Source organism: Musca vetustissima, unplaced genomic scaffold, assembly GCF_032173495.1.
Source record: "Musca vetustissima isolate MV318-11 ecotype Yass unplaced genomic scaffold, APGP_CSIRO_Mvet_v1 utg31069, whole genome shotgun sequence".
Classification (NCBI taxonomy): domain Eukaryota; kingdom Metazoa; phylum Arthropoda; class Insecta; order Diptera; family Muscidae; genus Musca; species Musca vetustissima.
Genome location: NW_026889660.1, coordinates 66,915 through 83,749, shown reverse-complemented (window position 1 = coordinate 83,749; position 16,835 = coordinate 66,915). Strand labels below are relative to the sequence as shown.

Below are 16,835 nucleotides of genomic sequence, written 5' to 3'. Positions count from 1 at the left end.
TCATATATAGTGTCGTCCGTATAGTATAGTTTCCATATATAATTTTGCCCGGTTTCATACAAATTGTACACCTGCCCGATTGACATGCCATTTTTCATAGATATCAGAGTGGTATGTGTATGGTTATTTATTGGCTCAAATATCTATATAGATTCGGCCGATTCAATTTTAATGGCGTTCCAAAGATGCTATGTCTGTTCTATCTACAGGGCATTGTACATATTATCAAATTTTGTATATACCCAAAGTGGCAAAGGGAATCATATAGTCGATCCCGTCCGACTTTTGAACTTTACTTTCTGGTTTTTTGTAAATTTCTAGAAAATATTTTTTTTATATTTTCATTCCGTATTCTGACTTAATAAAGCAAGACATTTGAATTTTCATTGCGGATTTATTCAATACTCTCGAAGGGAGTAACCAATGTTCAAACATTGAACATAGTAATATTTAATCCAAACTTAGTTTAAGTTCGAAGATGGAGAATATCTGTCCACTCCATTTGGTACCTCCCCCACAAAATTGTGCTGAAAACGCATTTTATAATATCATACGAACATGGCATCCGACTCAAGCCAAACTAATATTTTACTCATTAATGTTGAAAGATGGGAGTTATCAATTCGCTACTTCATGAACCTCCCCACAAAGGGTAAAACTTCTCAAAACATCCAAATCTCATATGCAGCAAACGGAATATTCAAATTTCATCCAAACTTTGCGCATCGTAATATTTTAAATAGCTTATTTCGAGACCGAAGATGGGACCACTCCAGGTTTTTATACACATGTATTACCTCATCCGACTTCGACACTGCAGGCCTAGTGTACATCACATTAAAAATATTAAGTCTCGCTTTCCCCTCTCCTTGTATTACAACAATTTTTTTAAATCTAATCTTACAGACGTTCGACAACAATACATACCATATTCGTCATTCCAGTAGCGGTGCCATTCGGGAAAATCTCGCCAATTTCTTTCGAAGGGGGTTCCTTAACATCAATGGTAAAATTCATTACTTCGGACATTAAACTTATAAGCGAACCCTCAACACCTCGAAGCGCTTTCAATTTCCCCGTATATGGGTCTTTGTCGACAATTACATATGGAGGATATGTCCAGGTCATAACACTTAGAGGGCAACCTTGCATATTTTCCACCTTACTGGTGAATACATGCAAAGTCAATGTAAAATTTGGATCCGTATCGATGCCACGAAATGTGAATAATAACTGCGGTTGTGGCGAATTACATTTTCGTGTGGTATATGGATGATATGTATAGACATGAGCATCTCCGTCGACCATCATCATGACATTGGCATTGGCGACATACAACTGAAAAAGGCGTCGAAATATAATGCGAATTGTGGCCATGCGGTCTGGCTCAGAGCCCGTATAAACAAAAAAGAAAAATCCATTACGATGAAAATCACGTTGAATATCCAGCAGATTTTTTTCAAATTTTCTAGGGATTGCAGAAGAAAAAAAGATATTATTTGGAAAAAAATTCTTACCTTCGATTTCATACTCAAAAAACTACAGGTGTCAATAATTATATGCCATGAATAAAAAATTCAATTCCTTGGGGACAACTACCAGAATTTGCAAAAAAATATGTATGTATGTATAAGGTTAGGACAGAATGAGAAGTAAATAATTACGATTGTAATAACACACTAGACAACATGGCTATCACGTGATGCAATACAGTGCAATAAAAGGGAGGGCGGTACCGATAGTATGCGTATCTGGATTTCAGGGAAAATACGTATTGCCAGACAACGAGGAAATACGAGTTTGGTTCAAAAAGTGTGTCGAAATGTTGAGATTTTATCAGGGACCGTAACGGTTATAAGTTATATCAAATCAGGTAAAAAATAACTGTTATTTTGTGGCCTAAATAAAAAAATCCTCTGACGGAAAAAATAAAAATCCCAAAAAGAGTTTTATAAAAAAAAATAAAAATCCCTAAAAGAGTTTTATTTTTAACGGAAAAAATAACAATCATTTTTAACAGTTAAAAATTTTTTTCCGTTGAATAATAACCCCTAACATGAGAACTGAGGGTGTTTTCTCAAGATCACTCAATATCCTTAATGGGCTCCCCAATACGAATCTAATGGTATATGACACTATAGGTGTCCCATGTCTCTAACATGAAGATTTTTTTGTTCGCATTTTAAAAAAAATAACTGTTATTTTCGGTCCTTGGATTTTATATATTTTTATGAGTACATACAATGTAATCTGGTCCAGATATTACGCATATTTCTAGACGGTATCAGCCCAATAACCACCATGAACACGCACCACCTCAATTCTATCTTTGAGGTCATATCTATGCTGGTCGGTTATTGTAGACCTTATCTTTCCCTTGACCTTACAGGAAGTAGTGCCAAGGTATAAAATCTCGGTGTCCAATTGTATTTTTATTTTTGTACCCTTCACCACACTGGGGTATATGTGGTCAATACACTGTGGTACATATGTTAGTAACAGGCAACAGGAAACGAGATATGCATATAGGTTCCTTTTGAGAATGTGCGTAGAATCACTTTGTAAGTCGATTTATGCATGTCCGTCCGTCAGTCCGTCTGTCTGTCCATGTTAAATTGTAAACAAAGTACAGGTCGCATTTATGATCCGCATTAGATGAAATTTGGCAATACTTATTTAATTGGCCCAAGGATGAACCCTATTGAAATTGGAAAATCGGTTCAGATTTAGACAAGGCTCCCATATATATTTTTCCCGATTTAATATAAATGATTCTCGGGGTCAAAATTTTTGTTGATATAATTCGAATCTACGCTGATTAAAGAATGTCTCTACAAAATTTCAAGTGAAAATCTCAAGAACTGTTGAAGATATATCCGATTTATTGTGTCAGCATCAAGTGACGGCTGAAGGGCTTCTCAAACTTTAAACGCGTTTTTCTCTAAACATGTTTTTGTGAATGACGAGCACGATAACTCAAAAACTAATAATCCAATCGGTTCCAAAATTTGCAACGTTTCTCTGGGAGTGTATAGCTCTCGTATGAACTAAGATAAAGCCAATCGGTGAAGATCTTCCTTATTTTTTAACATGGTTTTGGTAAAAAGTTCCCTTAATATAAATGATGCAGCGCAGTTCCTATATATCTTACGATTTGCACGAAATTTGGCATAGCGTGCTGAATAAAATCTAGAGTGATGTGTGGTAAGTTTCCTGAAAATCGGTTCAGATTTATATATAGCTCCCATATATTTTCCTCCGATTTAATGTAAAGTCAATATATATCTTTCGATTTGCACGAAATTCAGCATAGCGTACTGAATTAAGTCTGGAATGATGTGTGTTAAGTCTCGTGAATATCGGTTCAGATTTAGATATAGCTTCCATATATATATATTCGTCCGATTTAATTTATATGGTACATCAAAGTCCCTACATATCCTTCGATTTGCACGAAATTTGGCATAGCGTGCTGAATTAAGTTTAGAATAATGTGTGTTAACTTTCGAGGAATTTCGTTCCGATTATATATTTTCTTCCGATTTTATGTAAATTGTGCACAAAAGACCCAAAGTTTGTTCGATTGGCACGCAATTTTGTATAAATAAAGTTTCGTTGAAATCGGTTCAGATTTAGATATAGCTCCCTGCATTTCAATACATCTGACTATGTCGATGCAAATCGGCCGGTAGATCTAACGAAGAATTTTTCACTCAAACATTTCAAGTGCTGCCATGCTTAAGTGTGAGCTTGTAGAATGTAAGCTTGGTCTGGCGAGAGGTGGCCTTGTTCTTGAATTACTTACTCAGATCATAGTAGCATCTGTTACCCAAGACTATTCTTCTCCGAATTTCAAAACTGATGTCATTAGTTTTGTTTATGGTGGTACCAAGATATATAAAATCGCTTTCTACCTCAAAGCTGTAGTTTTCATGTTTCATAGTTGGTCCGAGTCTACTGGACGTCTTCTCGTCACTTTGGTAGGCTCCCTCCCTTGATTTTTTTGCACAGTGTTTGTGGAACAAACTGAAGATGTTTGGCTTTAATACTAAACACGAAATGTCCGATAGGTATTTAAAACACGGTTGGTATAAAAGATCTCCCGTTATTAAGTTTTTGAAAGCTATACTTATGTCCTTTACACCAATAACGTGAATACTGTCAAAAATTTAGATGTTTTCTGCGTTAGTTACTACCTGCATACCATGCAAAAAAGGATTTATTTTTTCTAAATAAATTGGTAATTACATTGTATAACATACATATAATAATATTGTCCTCCTTACTGATTTACTCCACAAATGAGCAATATTCATATTATTGCGTTTAATCATGGCTACAGCTGAATTGGGTCATTGTCCAATACAATTTATTCTGCGAAAATTGTCAGCTGTTCAAACATTTTGTCTTGCTTGTTCCGCTCCATCGGAGGTTCATTTTACGACTAAATATGAAATGCGAAATTTAAATACACTTTCATACACAAAAAATACACTTTCATTTCTATTTCAAGAGTGTCACGAAATTTTAAATTATAAACAATTATCTTCAATAAACTGACTGGTTTAACCCTGACCTATGTTACGGCTATCTTACCCTTAAAGAAATTAATCAAAACATTTGTTAGGGGGTGTGTATATTATAAATTGCATATAAAAATACATGTAGGTTTATTCTTGTAACTCTGCAGGTAAAGAATGTTAAAGAAAAATAGGAGCAAACTGTTAACTATTTTGTAAAGACTTGAACGGGTCATGTCAAAGGTTGTAAGAAAAAGAGTTCGAAGAACACTTCAAGTCATTGGGGACAATTTTTATATCCTACAGTACGCTGTGGTACAGGGTATTGTATCATTGTAACGGGGGTGGCGTAGTGTGCGCGACTACAAAGCGATGTGTCCGAATTCGGATGCTAGAGGAGGAAACTACTTTCATTGTGATTTTCGAAAATTTGTAAAAAGGCTACCAATTCTCGGCAGATGACATGCATCCGAAGACCACTTGCATTCAAATAACCAACCCAGGTGTCAACACATGAGGATAACACAAAGTAGGAATGAAATCCATCGGAAAACAACACTAGAGAAGTGAGGCCCAAACCTGTGCACAAATTTCAAGAAGGCCTTGTTTCCGGACAACGATAGAAGGAAACATATAAAAACCAGTGAGCGGAGCAGTATAGTCGGACGGGGCCGACCAACTTCACGAAAATCTAACTTTCTGCGGCACTACATTCTGAGGTATGGTAATATTTCGCGATATTTGCACCCTCTTGACCGACTAGTGGCCAACCAACAAATATTACTAATATTCAGTAAAGCTCTTCTAAGTATTTGTCCAGATTCCCTTCCCTTGTGTTGCGATGTTCAGCTTGTGGCCTATAGATCGACTCGAAAAAAAAAACACAAAAAAATTAAGTTTTCGGGTCACCGAAAATTATAGGCATTATCCTTGACCATACCTGGATCCTCATGAAAAATTTCAAAGCGATCAGCGCTATATTTCCGACCTCTAATGTGGTAATGGGTTACTAAATAATATCTGAATACGTAAGCACCTGTAAATATTTAAGTGTAACTCCCACATCCGAGTACGCACCACAATATAATTGGTATCAATTTAAAGGTCAACCGCTCCTCTCGGATATAATATCAACCTCTCGGGTCTATTTCCTTCAGGAGTAAATTTTGTAATTTTTCACACAAAAGTCTGGGTCCATTTGGCCCGCTAATTATTTGCCGATCTTTATAAAAACAGGCATGCTTATTCTTTGACCCAATCCCCTTCTCCATGTAAAATTTCACGATTTTCGGGCCATAGTTGCGGCCTCTGGATCGACCAGAAAAACCGACAAAAATTTAGTATTTGGTCTATTTCATCCCCTGAATATTAACCGATCTTTACCAAAAACAATATGGGTCTTCATTGGCCAGAACCCATCCTACATTCAAAATTTCGTGAATATTGGTCAATAACTGTGGCCTGTATCGTGTTTACAAATTATAATGGACAGACGGACGGACGGACACACATGTCTAGATCGACTCAGCTAGTCGAGATATGACGATCGGTATACTTAAAGGGGGGTCTAGGACTAATATTTCGCGGCGTTACAAACTCTTGGGGCTACACAAAGCTATAATACCCTGTCAACATAGTTGTGTAGGGTATATTTATGGATTTCTTTTTTGCCCAACCTAATATTAAAGGATCATTACTAAACACAATGAGGTGTTCTTTGGTCCGAACCCATCCAACATGCAAAATATCGTGACGATTGTTCCATAACTGTGACATGTATCGTGTTTACAAATTATAATGGACAGATCGAGAGATATAACGATCGGTATACATGAAGGTGGATCTAGGGTCAATATTTCGCGGCATTACAAACTCTTGGGGCTGCACAAAGCTATAATACCCTGGCAGCATAGTTGTGTATGGTATAAATAATAGATTCTTGTAGTACGGGAATAGACCTATTCTCAATTCTTAGAAAAAAAATGTTAACACTACAGTTTACGTTTCTGCTTTGACATTTTTTGACAAATAATGCCACAAAATTTTAAAACTATAAATAAATAAATTAATTGTATTTAATTTAATTTCAAAATTTTAAGTGAAATAATTAAAAAATTATATATATGGACTCCGTTATTACTCCTGAACCTCATTATATGCCGGGGTAAATAGCTATTTTAGAATTACTAAAAAAAATCTGAATTATTTTCCCTCTCCTCAGCTATACTGGCCATTGTCCCCAATATCGTTTTCGGCAAGGTAAAACCTTTGCGAAATTAAGTCATCAGCTGCTGTTGGATCCATGTGCAAAACATGCACCCGAATTGATATTATCGACTCAGACAAAGCCCAAAGAAGTCACACAAGAACCCTCAGCAAATGAAATAGAAGTATTAAAAAATCGTTCAACATTTCTTGATTCGATTTATAAACCACCCATAATACCCGGATATGAGGGGTTTATACCAAATCTACAAAATAAAACGGGTCAGCGTTATTTAATAGCTGCCACAAAGGCCATTGCTGAACATGAACACCTTGCAGAACGTTTGCGTTGTGAAAGACGTTCTCTCGAGCATTGTGATCTGCTGGAAAGCGGTAATGGTTTGTTCGAGGCGAAATTAAGGGAAAGAATGGTGAGATACAAATTTGCCATGAGATGGACATGTATTTAGTGTATAATATATAATAGATGCCCATAACAAAATATCGAGCCCCCTTGGTCCCTGTACTACAAAAAGGTCAAGCTGTTAATATGGCGGATTGCAAGGATTTGAAAATAGACAAATTGCAATATTCTAAGTTTACTGTGCCGCATTTTATGGAAGATGGCGATGAAGAGAAATATATTATTAATGGTAAGATATCCATTTCATTTAAAAATTTTTATATTTATACCCTTTACCACACTGTGGTACAGGGTAATATGACTTCGTGCATATGTTTGTAACAGTCAAAAGGAAACGAAATATACCCATGGTTCCCTTTGAGACGATTTATGCATGTCCGGCTGTCCGTCTGTCAATGTTAAATTGTAAACAAAGTGCAGGTCGCATTTATTATCCGAATAAGATGAAATTTGGCACAGATCATTTATTTGGCCCAGGGACAAACCCTATTGAAATTAGGAACAATCGGTTCAGATTTAGATATAGCTCCCATATATATTTTCGTCCGATTTTAGCAAATGCTGCATCAGAGAGTCAAATTTAAGCGGATTGACACGAAATTTAGCACAACGTACTGAAGTTAGGATAGACAAACGTGTGTCAAGTTTTATTGAAATCGGACCAGATTGAGATATAGCTCCCATATATATCGTTCGTCCGATTTTTCGCAAATTGTCCTCCAAAGAGTAAAATTTAGGCCTAATGCCACGAAGTTTTGCACAACGTACTGAAGTTAGAATAGACAAAAGTGTGCCAAGTTTATCTGTTCAGATTTAGATATAGCTCCCATATATATGTTCATCCGATTTGTAGCTAATGGTCCACCAAAGAGTCAAATTTAGGCCTAATGCCATAAAATTTTGCACAACGTACTGAAGTTAGGACAGACTAACTTGCGCCAACTTTTATTGAGATCAGTTCAGATTTTGATATAGCTCCCATATATATCGTTCGTCCGATTTTTCGCAAATGGTCCACCAAAGATTTAAAGTGTGTCCGATTCGGCACAACATTACGCACAACGTATTCAAATTGGTCTGGGTTAACCATTATATGGGGGCTACCCGAAAAATTGGACTCATATTAATAATTTTTAGTGGAGACATTTGGTACGTGGACCGATAAAGCTCATCTTCGGGCCTGTAGACAAAAGACAATTTTTTGCAAAATTTTGGCAATTTATCTCAATTCGTTTAGACGTTAAAGTGATTACAACAGACCTGCATAAATCGTCATAGAATTTTACGCTGATCAAGAATATATATACTTTATACAAATATACACGGTTATTGATCGTTGGGTTAAGTCGGTTCACATATAGACAGGGGTGCTTAGAGTACTTGCGGTCTTACCCCACGGTGCTGTAAACACCAGTTAATACAAAGCGTCAACCAACGCCCCCACACCGAAATGCAGGTACCAATCGATCAATGGATGAGGAGCGGAGCCCATCTAAAACTCCTGCCTTTCTATGGGTCAGGCACCCAGTTGTAATGCAACTCCACACCGAGCCACAGCTCTACCCAGATCACAGATCACATATTTAATTTCAATGGTCCTTCAAAAATGCAAGGTCTGTAAGGATGTATTTCTTGAATATAGCAAAAGTGGTAAAGGTTATCATATAGGCCCCGTCCGATTTTACTACATTCCTTACTGGTTTTCTTATACCCTACACCATAATATCAATTCGTGGAGATACCATATATAGTGCCTTTAAAAAGTATTTTGCCTCAATAAAAATTTGACAAAATTCTAATATATACGCCTAAACCCAGCATACTAAAGCTGTAAAATGAATTATGTATGATGGGATGTGTTTGTGGATACATTTAGATCTTATACTCTCTACCAAGTAGAGAGTATAAAAAGTGCGAACGCGGCGAACTTCAGTACTTCCTAAGTCCTGATTTTCATGCGTCTATACAAGGCAATTCGGTTTCAAATTTTTTTTTTTACATTTTGTGCATGTTTTTTATGTTTGAAAATGTTCTGGATTGGATTTCAAATTATTGACACTACAAACAAAAAACGCAAAACGAATTGCCAGAAATATGTTGATACGAGCAATTTTTTGTTCCATTTCTATTCCCTTTGCCACTCTCTCCCGCAAACAAAGACTTGCCGCAAGTAAACTCGCCTAATCTAAATTGGGACTATCATAATTTATTCAGTGTTTTCGATTTCTATAACATAGTCTGGGTTCTTAGAAGTGAGAGGTATAAAAAGTGACAAAGGGGAAGAAATTCAAAAGAGAATCGAAGAGAGCAGCAGCAGAGTTGCTTGTTGCATGTATAAATCCAGACATAGGAAACTCTTAAAATTTGGTTTATACTTCAAAATTTGACTTTGCTGTATACATCTAAAATTTTTCATATTACCACACATAATTTTTATTCAATATTACTTTTAAACCAAAATTCCACAATATTGAAATTGTTTTTGATTTTCCTAAAAATCATCTTCATTTATTGCTGTTTTTGTATCTATCCTGCTTGCCCACACAGGTTACGCCGGTCACATACCAATGACAATGACACATTATGGCCAAAGCAACAAACGTCTGACCAACAGTGCCCTCTGTGAGTTTACAAATAATTATCATCACCGACAGAGTGCCGAATGGTGTCCCATGGAGTTGACGGGCATTGCCAACGCCTGTCCCAATGCGGGACAATTTGTCATCTATCATCGGACAATTGGAATGATACCCAAATATGCCGGGCATGTGCCAGGTGAGGCTTATGCTGTCGGTCGGACATATGGTAATGCAACAGTTAATGCTAAGTCTTGGTTGGAATTGCACAAGGATTGATGGAAGCGAGTGCGTGTGTGTTGCTGTGAATTGGAAGATGTGACGATAACGATATTGCTAATGGTATTTAATTATTGTTGCGTGAAAAAAACTGAGGAGGAGATGGAAGTGCGTAAATCACATTGTGTGTGTGTTCTTTTTTAAAATTCAATGTTAATTGAATGTTTGTTTTGAATGATAATAAAATAAAGTGTAAACACATATTCGTCGATTTTTTACTAACTTAAAAATTTTTAATCTCAAGATTTTTTTTTCGTCAAAGAATTGTTCTTTTAAAAAACACGCCTCATGATAAGCCCTATAAAAGTATTCTTTAAAATTTTTTTTCACCAATGTTTAAAGTCACCAAAAAGTTTTTTTTTCTTTCGTTGAAATCGGTTCAAGAAAGAAAAAAATAACTAGCTATTTTATATTTTCATTATTTATTTATTTTTAATTAATTATAAAAAATTTATAAATTTAAAAAATCCATTATCTTCCGAAGAATGCGACATTTTTTCGCCAACATTTCTAAGCTAAAAATTAAAATACAAACAAAAGCCAAAAATCCACATACCCAATAGAGGCCAATTAAAACATTTAACGATAGTGGCAGATATTCACTTGTCCGTACATTCTCTTGTGATGTGGCATAGACATTAAATTTGACAAAATGTTGTATCAGTCCTGATTGAACCAAACGTAGGATGATACCGCTTGTACGCGAACGCAAATAGCTATGACGTGGCATATAGAAAGTTATCGGAGTTGCCAAAATAGGTTGCTTCAAAATTCGAACTCTCCGCGTTGGATGCTTTTAAATGTAATATTTAACAGTTAAATCGAAGAGGCAATTAGCAATTTTTTCTCTGCTATCCGGTTTACTTATTATCTCCAGTAAACGATCACGTGTATTTACTTCATCATACTGTCGCTTAGTGGCATGAGCCAAGGCGAATTTGATGACAGTTTCCATAACATGCGACGTGTAGATGGTATAATTTTGAGCCGCAATTTCTTCTAAGGTTTGTAAATTATTTTTACCACTACCATCTTGAAGAATTTGAAACAGTTCTCCGGAATATGCTAATCTCAAGACGAACGTGTGCAGTAACCAAATGCACAGGATGTAGCGGGCGAAATTTCTCTGTGGCATTTGACGGAATATTGCACCTCCAAATAAGGTGCTCAGCAGATTGGTAAAGGGTATACGATTACCTTGACCATATAGGAATAGCATTAGTCGTGATCTCCCCAGGAATTTGATATAATATATAAAAAGAATGCCGAAGAGAAAACTTGAACTGAAGCAAGACCAAACAATGTAACGAAATGGTTTTGTGAGTCGTTCAAATGGTGTCATAGGTCTACCCAGTGGCATGGCCAGGACAAAAGTTAGAGTTAAATAACTGTCACTTGGTAGCAATTTTTCAGAACGTTCAGGACTGTAGATGAATCCGAATATAGTAATATTGGCCTCTTGTTTTATTAACTGAAATAAAAGAATGGCATTAATTTATAAAATGGAATATAATTTATAAAATGTTGTTCCTAAACCATCACAGGCATAAGTGGGGATTTAAAACGTATATATATTTTACATGATCTGTCATGACCATAAGATTTATTTTGTAATGACCTTCATAGACTGTCTGAACCATAATCACAAAAGCAATATTTTTTCATAGACTATCAGAGCCATAAAGTTAAATTTTTAAAAAATATTTTTCAAGGACCAAGAAAAGGCCTGGATTCTATAAAGACTATTTTTTCAAGGACCAATACAAGGCGTGGATTATTTTAAAGAATATTTTTTTCACAGTCCAACACAAGGCGTGGATTATTTTTATAAATATTTTTAAGGACCAACATATGGCGTGGATTCTATAAAGTCTATTTTTCAAGGACCAACATAAGGCGTGGTTTCTATAAAGACTATTTTTCAAGGACCAACATAAGGCGTGGATTCTATAAAGACTATTATTCAAGGACCAACATAAGGCGTGGATTCTATAAAGACTATTTTTCAAGGACCAATATAAGGCGTGGATTCTATAAACACTATTTTTCAAGGACCAACATAAGGCGTGGATTCTATAAAGACTATTTTTCAAGGACCAACATAAGGCGTGGATTCTATAAAAACTATTTTTCAAGGACCAACATAAGGCGTGGATTCTATAAACACTATTTTTCAAGGACCAACATAAGGCGTGGATTCTATAAACACTATTTTTCAAGGACCAACATAAGGCGTGGATTCAATAAAGACTATTTTTCAAGGACCAACATAAGATTCAACATAAGGCGTTGATTCTATATATACTATTTTTCAAGGACCAACATAAGGCGTGGATTTTTTAAAGAATATTTTTTCAAGGACCAACATAAGGCGTGGTGTCGATTTTTCTAAAGAATATTTTTTCAAGGACCAACATAAGGCGTGGATTTTATAAAGACTATTTTTCAAGGACCAACATAAGGCGTGGATTCTATAAAGACTATTTTTCAAGGACCAACATAAGGCGTGGATTCTATAAAGACTATTTTTCAAGGACCAACATAAGGCGTGGATTCTATAAAGACTATTTTAAGGCGTGGATTCTATAAAGACTATTTTTCAAGGACCAACATAAGGCGTGGATTCTATAAAGACTATTTTTCAAGGACCAACATAAGGCGTGGATTCTATAAAGACTATTTTTCAAGGACCAACATAAGGCGTGGATTCTATAAAGACTATTTTTCAAGGACCAACATAAGGCGTGGATTCTATAAAGACTATTTTTCAAGGACCAACATAAGGCGTGGATTCTATAAAGACTATTTTTCAAGGACCAACATAAGGCGTGGATTCTATAAAGACTATTTTTCAAGGACCAACATAAGGCGTGGATTCTATAAAGACTATTTTTCAAGGACCAACATAAGGCGTGGATTCTATAAAGACTATTTTTCAAGGACCAACACAAGGCGTGGATTATTTTAAAAAAATATTTTTTTAAGGACCAACACAAGGCGTGGATTATTTTAAAAAATATTTTTTCAAGGACCATCACAAGGCGTGGATTATTTTAAAAATATTTTTTCAAGGACCAATACAAGGCGTGGATTATTTTAAAAAATATTTTTTCAAGGACCAACACAAGGCGTGGATTTTTTAAAAAAATATTTTTTCAAGGACCAACACAAGGCGTGGATTTTTTAAAAATATTTTTTCAAGGACCAACACAAGGCGTTGTTTATTTAAAAAAAATATTTTTTCAAGGACCAACATAATTTTAAAAAAAATATTTTTTCAAGAACCAACACAAGGCGTGTTTTTATTTTAAAAAAGATATTTTTTCAAGGACCAACACAAGGCGTTCTTTATTTAAAAAAAATATTTTTTCAAGGTCCTTTTGTCCTTGAAAAAATATTTTTTTTAAATATTTTTTCAAGGACAAACACAAGGCATTGTTTATTTTAAGGAATATGTTTTCAAGGTCCAAGACAAGGCGTGGATTATTTTAAAGAGTTGGTAAGTTGATTAAGAAGAATTGAAGTTAGAATTATTGGTTAAACATCAAGAGTCACGAAAATCTGAAATAAGTCTGTCTTTTGCCACGTGTTTTTTTATGTATATCAAAGAGTGGTGAAACAAATAAAATTTGATATATTGGACATAACGTTCAGCCCTTGGTTGGTGATGTTAATGTATAAAGTCCTTAGGGATTTACTGGAAATATTTGTGACAATAAGTTATCTATTACACCATTTCAATTTGCAAAAATATATAAATTGAAGTTCCTTTCAAAAACAAATTAAACTTAGGGATAAATCAGATTCATATCGATCGTCTGATAAACTTGTATGTGAATGGCCATTTATTATGTAAAAATTTATAATTTAGAAGAAGTTAGAAGTTAGATTCTACAAAATGAGGAACTTGGAAAGATTGTTATCGTTGGATGTTAATACATATTATTTAAATACCATAAAAATATCTACCGCTAAGGTCAAAAGTGAGGTAATGACGAAGTCTCCAAATATATATATATATTGATTATATTTTGTTTTTGCAAAATAGTCAGGCTTAATCCCAGTTTGTTGTTTTTATAAAAAACAACTATTTATTAGTGGGGAATGTATGGCATTGTCCGCCGAGGGGTAAGGCAGGGAAGACTATAGTTTCGGATCTCGCCACTGATCCTCATCAGTTCCCTTAGGTTTTTGTTGGGATATTCTCCCCAGAAGCTATTAATAGCTTCTTTACAAAAAACCTTTCAAACCCAAATGTCTCTTGTGACAATTCGAAGTTCTACGTTACCAGCGATACGACCCCAATGAGAAGTTCGTTTCGTTGGCGCCTGACTTCGTGGTCAACAAGGCATTTACAGACAACTACATTACATAAATAGTTGTTTTTTTATAAAAACAACAAACTGGGATTAAGCCTGGCTATTTTGCAAAAACAAAATACAATTGATATCCCAAATAACCCGCCAACACTACCATATTGATTATATATTGATATATTAATTTTCAAAAATATTTTTAAATACTTACCATATTCGCTATTCCAGTAGCGGTGCCATTCGGGAAAATCTTACCCATTTCTTTCGAAGGGGGTTTCTTAACATCAATGGTAAAATTCATTATTGCGGACATTAAAGTTATAAGAGAACCGTCAATACCTCGCAGCGCTTTCAATTTCCCCGTATAGGGGTCTTTATCGACAAATACATATGGAGGATATGTCGAGGTCATAACACTCAGAGGGCAACCGTGCATATTTTCCACCTTACTGCTGAATACATGCAACGTCATTGTATAATTTGGATCCGAATCAATGCCACGAAATGTGAATAATAACTGCGGTTGTGGCGAATTACATTTTCGTGTGGTATATGGATGATAAGTGTAGACATAAGCATCTCCGTTGACCATCATCATGACATTGGCATTGACGACATACATCTGAAAAAGGCGTCGAAATATAATGCGAATTGTGGCCATGCGGTCTGGCTCAGAGCCCGTATAAACAAAAAAGAAAAATCCATTACGATGGAAATCGCGTTGAATATCCAGTAGATTTTTTTCAAATTTTCTACAGATTAAAGAAGAAGAAAAAAAACATATTGTTTGTAAGAAAAAAATTTCTTAACATAGATTTTTATACTCACATATACGACTCTAGACAATCCACAAACCATATCGACCTCTGACGATTGGCATAATATTTGAAAAATCTCTCCATGGCTTCCTGGTGATTAGCTGGATATATGAACTTTTCATTAGGGCGCATTTGACCCTCCACAAAGTAGGTAATAGTTCCATAGGGATTCATTGTATCCTTAAGGACGTAATCAATAAAATCGTTGTGCATATTACGATTATGTGTGGTGGAAGCATAACTGTCAATTGTTATCGACGATACGAAATGAAATTTCACCATCCACACAGTGGATAAAATTAATGGTATCACAGAAGGTGAAAACTGAGTGCTGTTCAATATAAGTTTTTCCAATGGCGACATGGCACAATAAATACCGTTCGCCTACGTTCTATTTGTTACGAATTCTATTGATTGACTAACCTTTCGATGTAGTATTACAAAACAATTTGTAGAACTTTTTAAACGAATTTTTAAAATAATAGTGTTTATGCAAAAACTGCAGTTGTCAATAAATGTATATGCCATGGATAGAAACACAATTCCTTGGGGACATCTACCACCATTTGCCAAAAAAACCAGTAAGGAAAGTTCAAAAGTCGGACGGGGCCGACTGTATGATGCCCTTCACCACTATGGGTACATGCAAGACATGTTAATATTTACAATATCCTGTAGATACAGAAATTTCGCATACATCAGTCGGGACCTAATTCAGTACTCTGTGCAAAATTTTGCTTCAATCGGACCAAAATTGGGAGTTTGGTGCACAATTTACTTTAAATCGGACGAAACTATATATGGGAGCTATATCTAAATTTAAACCGATTTCAACAAACCTTGGCATATAACTATCTAGAATATTAATAATTTTTGGGAGGGAGCTTTGTTACCATATACGACTACAAAAACCCAAATTACAAAGAATTTGGTTGAAAAACGCGTTCAAGAACCCCAAAATACCGAAAATTGGGGGGGGGGGGTACCCTTATATGGGGCTACCCGAAAAATGGACCTATATTTATTATTTATAGTGGAGAGATTTGCTATCTAATAAGAACGTACTAAATTACAGTCAATTCGGTCGAAAAATACGATCAGAACCCCCAAAATACCAAAAATTTGGGAGTACCGTTATATGGGGACTACCAGAAAAACTGGACCTATATTTATAATTTTTAGTAGGTAGATTTGCTACCCAATAAGAACTCAAAGTACCAAATTTCAGCGAATTCGGTCGAAAATGCGATCAAAAACCCAAAATACCGCAAAATTGGAGGTACCCTTATATGGGAGCTATCCGAAAATATGGACCCATATTTATAATTTTTAGTGGAGAGATTTGCTACCCAATAAGAACTCAAAGTACCAAATTTCAGCGAATTCAGTTAAAAAACGTGCTAAAGAACCTCAAAATACCCAAAATTGGGGGGTACCCTTATATGCGAACTATGCCTAAACGTTGACCGATTTTCTCAAATTTCAATAGAGTTCGTCCTTGGGCCAATTAAGTGACCTGTGCCATATTTCATCCAGACCGGGTCATAAATGCGACATGTACTTTGTTAACAAAAATACATGGACGGACGGACAGACGGACATGCATAAATTGACTCAGAAAGTGATTCTATGCATATTCTCAAAAGGAGCCATGGGTCTATCTCGATTATGAACCGCCCTTTTAATGAAAGGGCGGT

General features: G+C 35.4%; 2 protein-coding genes across 2 annotated transcripts; one reads left to right on the top strand and one right to left on the bottom strand.

The window, feature by feature from the left end:
- The first annotated feature begins 6,643 nt into the window (after positions 1 to 6,643).
- LOC133337328 (CIMIP2 protein GA14893) lies at positions 6,644 to 10,024 on the top strand. Its single transcript, XM_061545562.1, has 4 exons — positions 6,644 to 6,684; positions 6,742 to 7,156; positions 7,213 to 7,378; positions 9,697 to 10,024. Exons 1-4 carry the CDS (start codon positions 6,644 to 6,646, stop codon positions 10,002 to 10,004), a joined length of 930 nt encoding a protein of 309 aa, XP_061401546.1. The 3' UTR covers positions 10,005 to 10,024.
- A 431-nt stretch (positions 10,025 to 10,455) lies between these two features.
- Positions 10,456 to 15,501, bottom strand: LOC133337323 (uncharacterized). The gene is made up of 4 exons (XM_061545557.1): positions 15,149 to 15,501; positions 14,532 to 15,072; positions 10,843 to 11,475; positions 10,456 to 10,797 (listed from the first exon to the last, which is right to left on the bottom strand). Exons 1-4 carry the CDS (start codon positions 15,499 to 15,501, stop codon positions 10,456 to 10,458), a joined length of 1,869 nt encoding a protein of 622 aa, XP_061401541.1.
- Between the last annotated feature and the right edge of the window lie 1,334 nt (positions 15,502 to 16,835).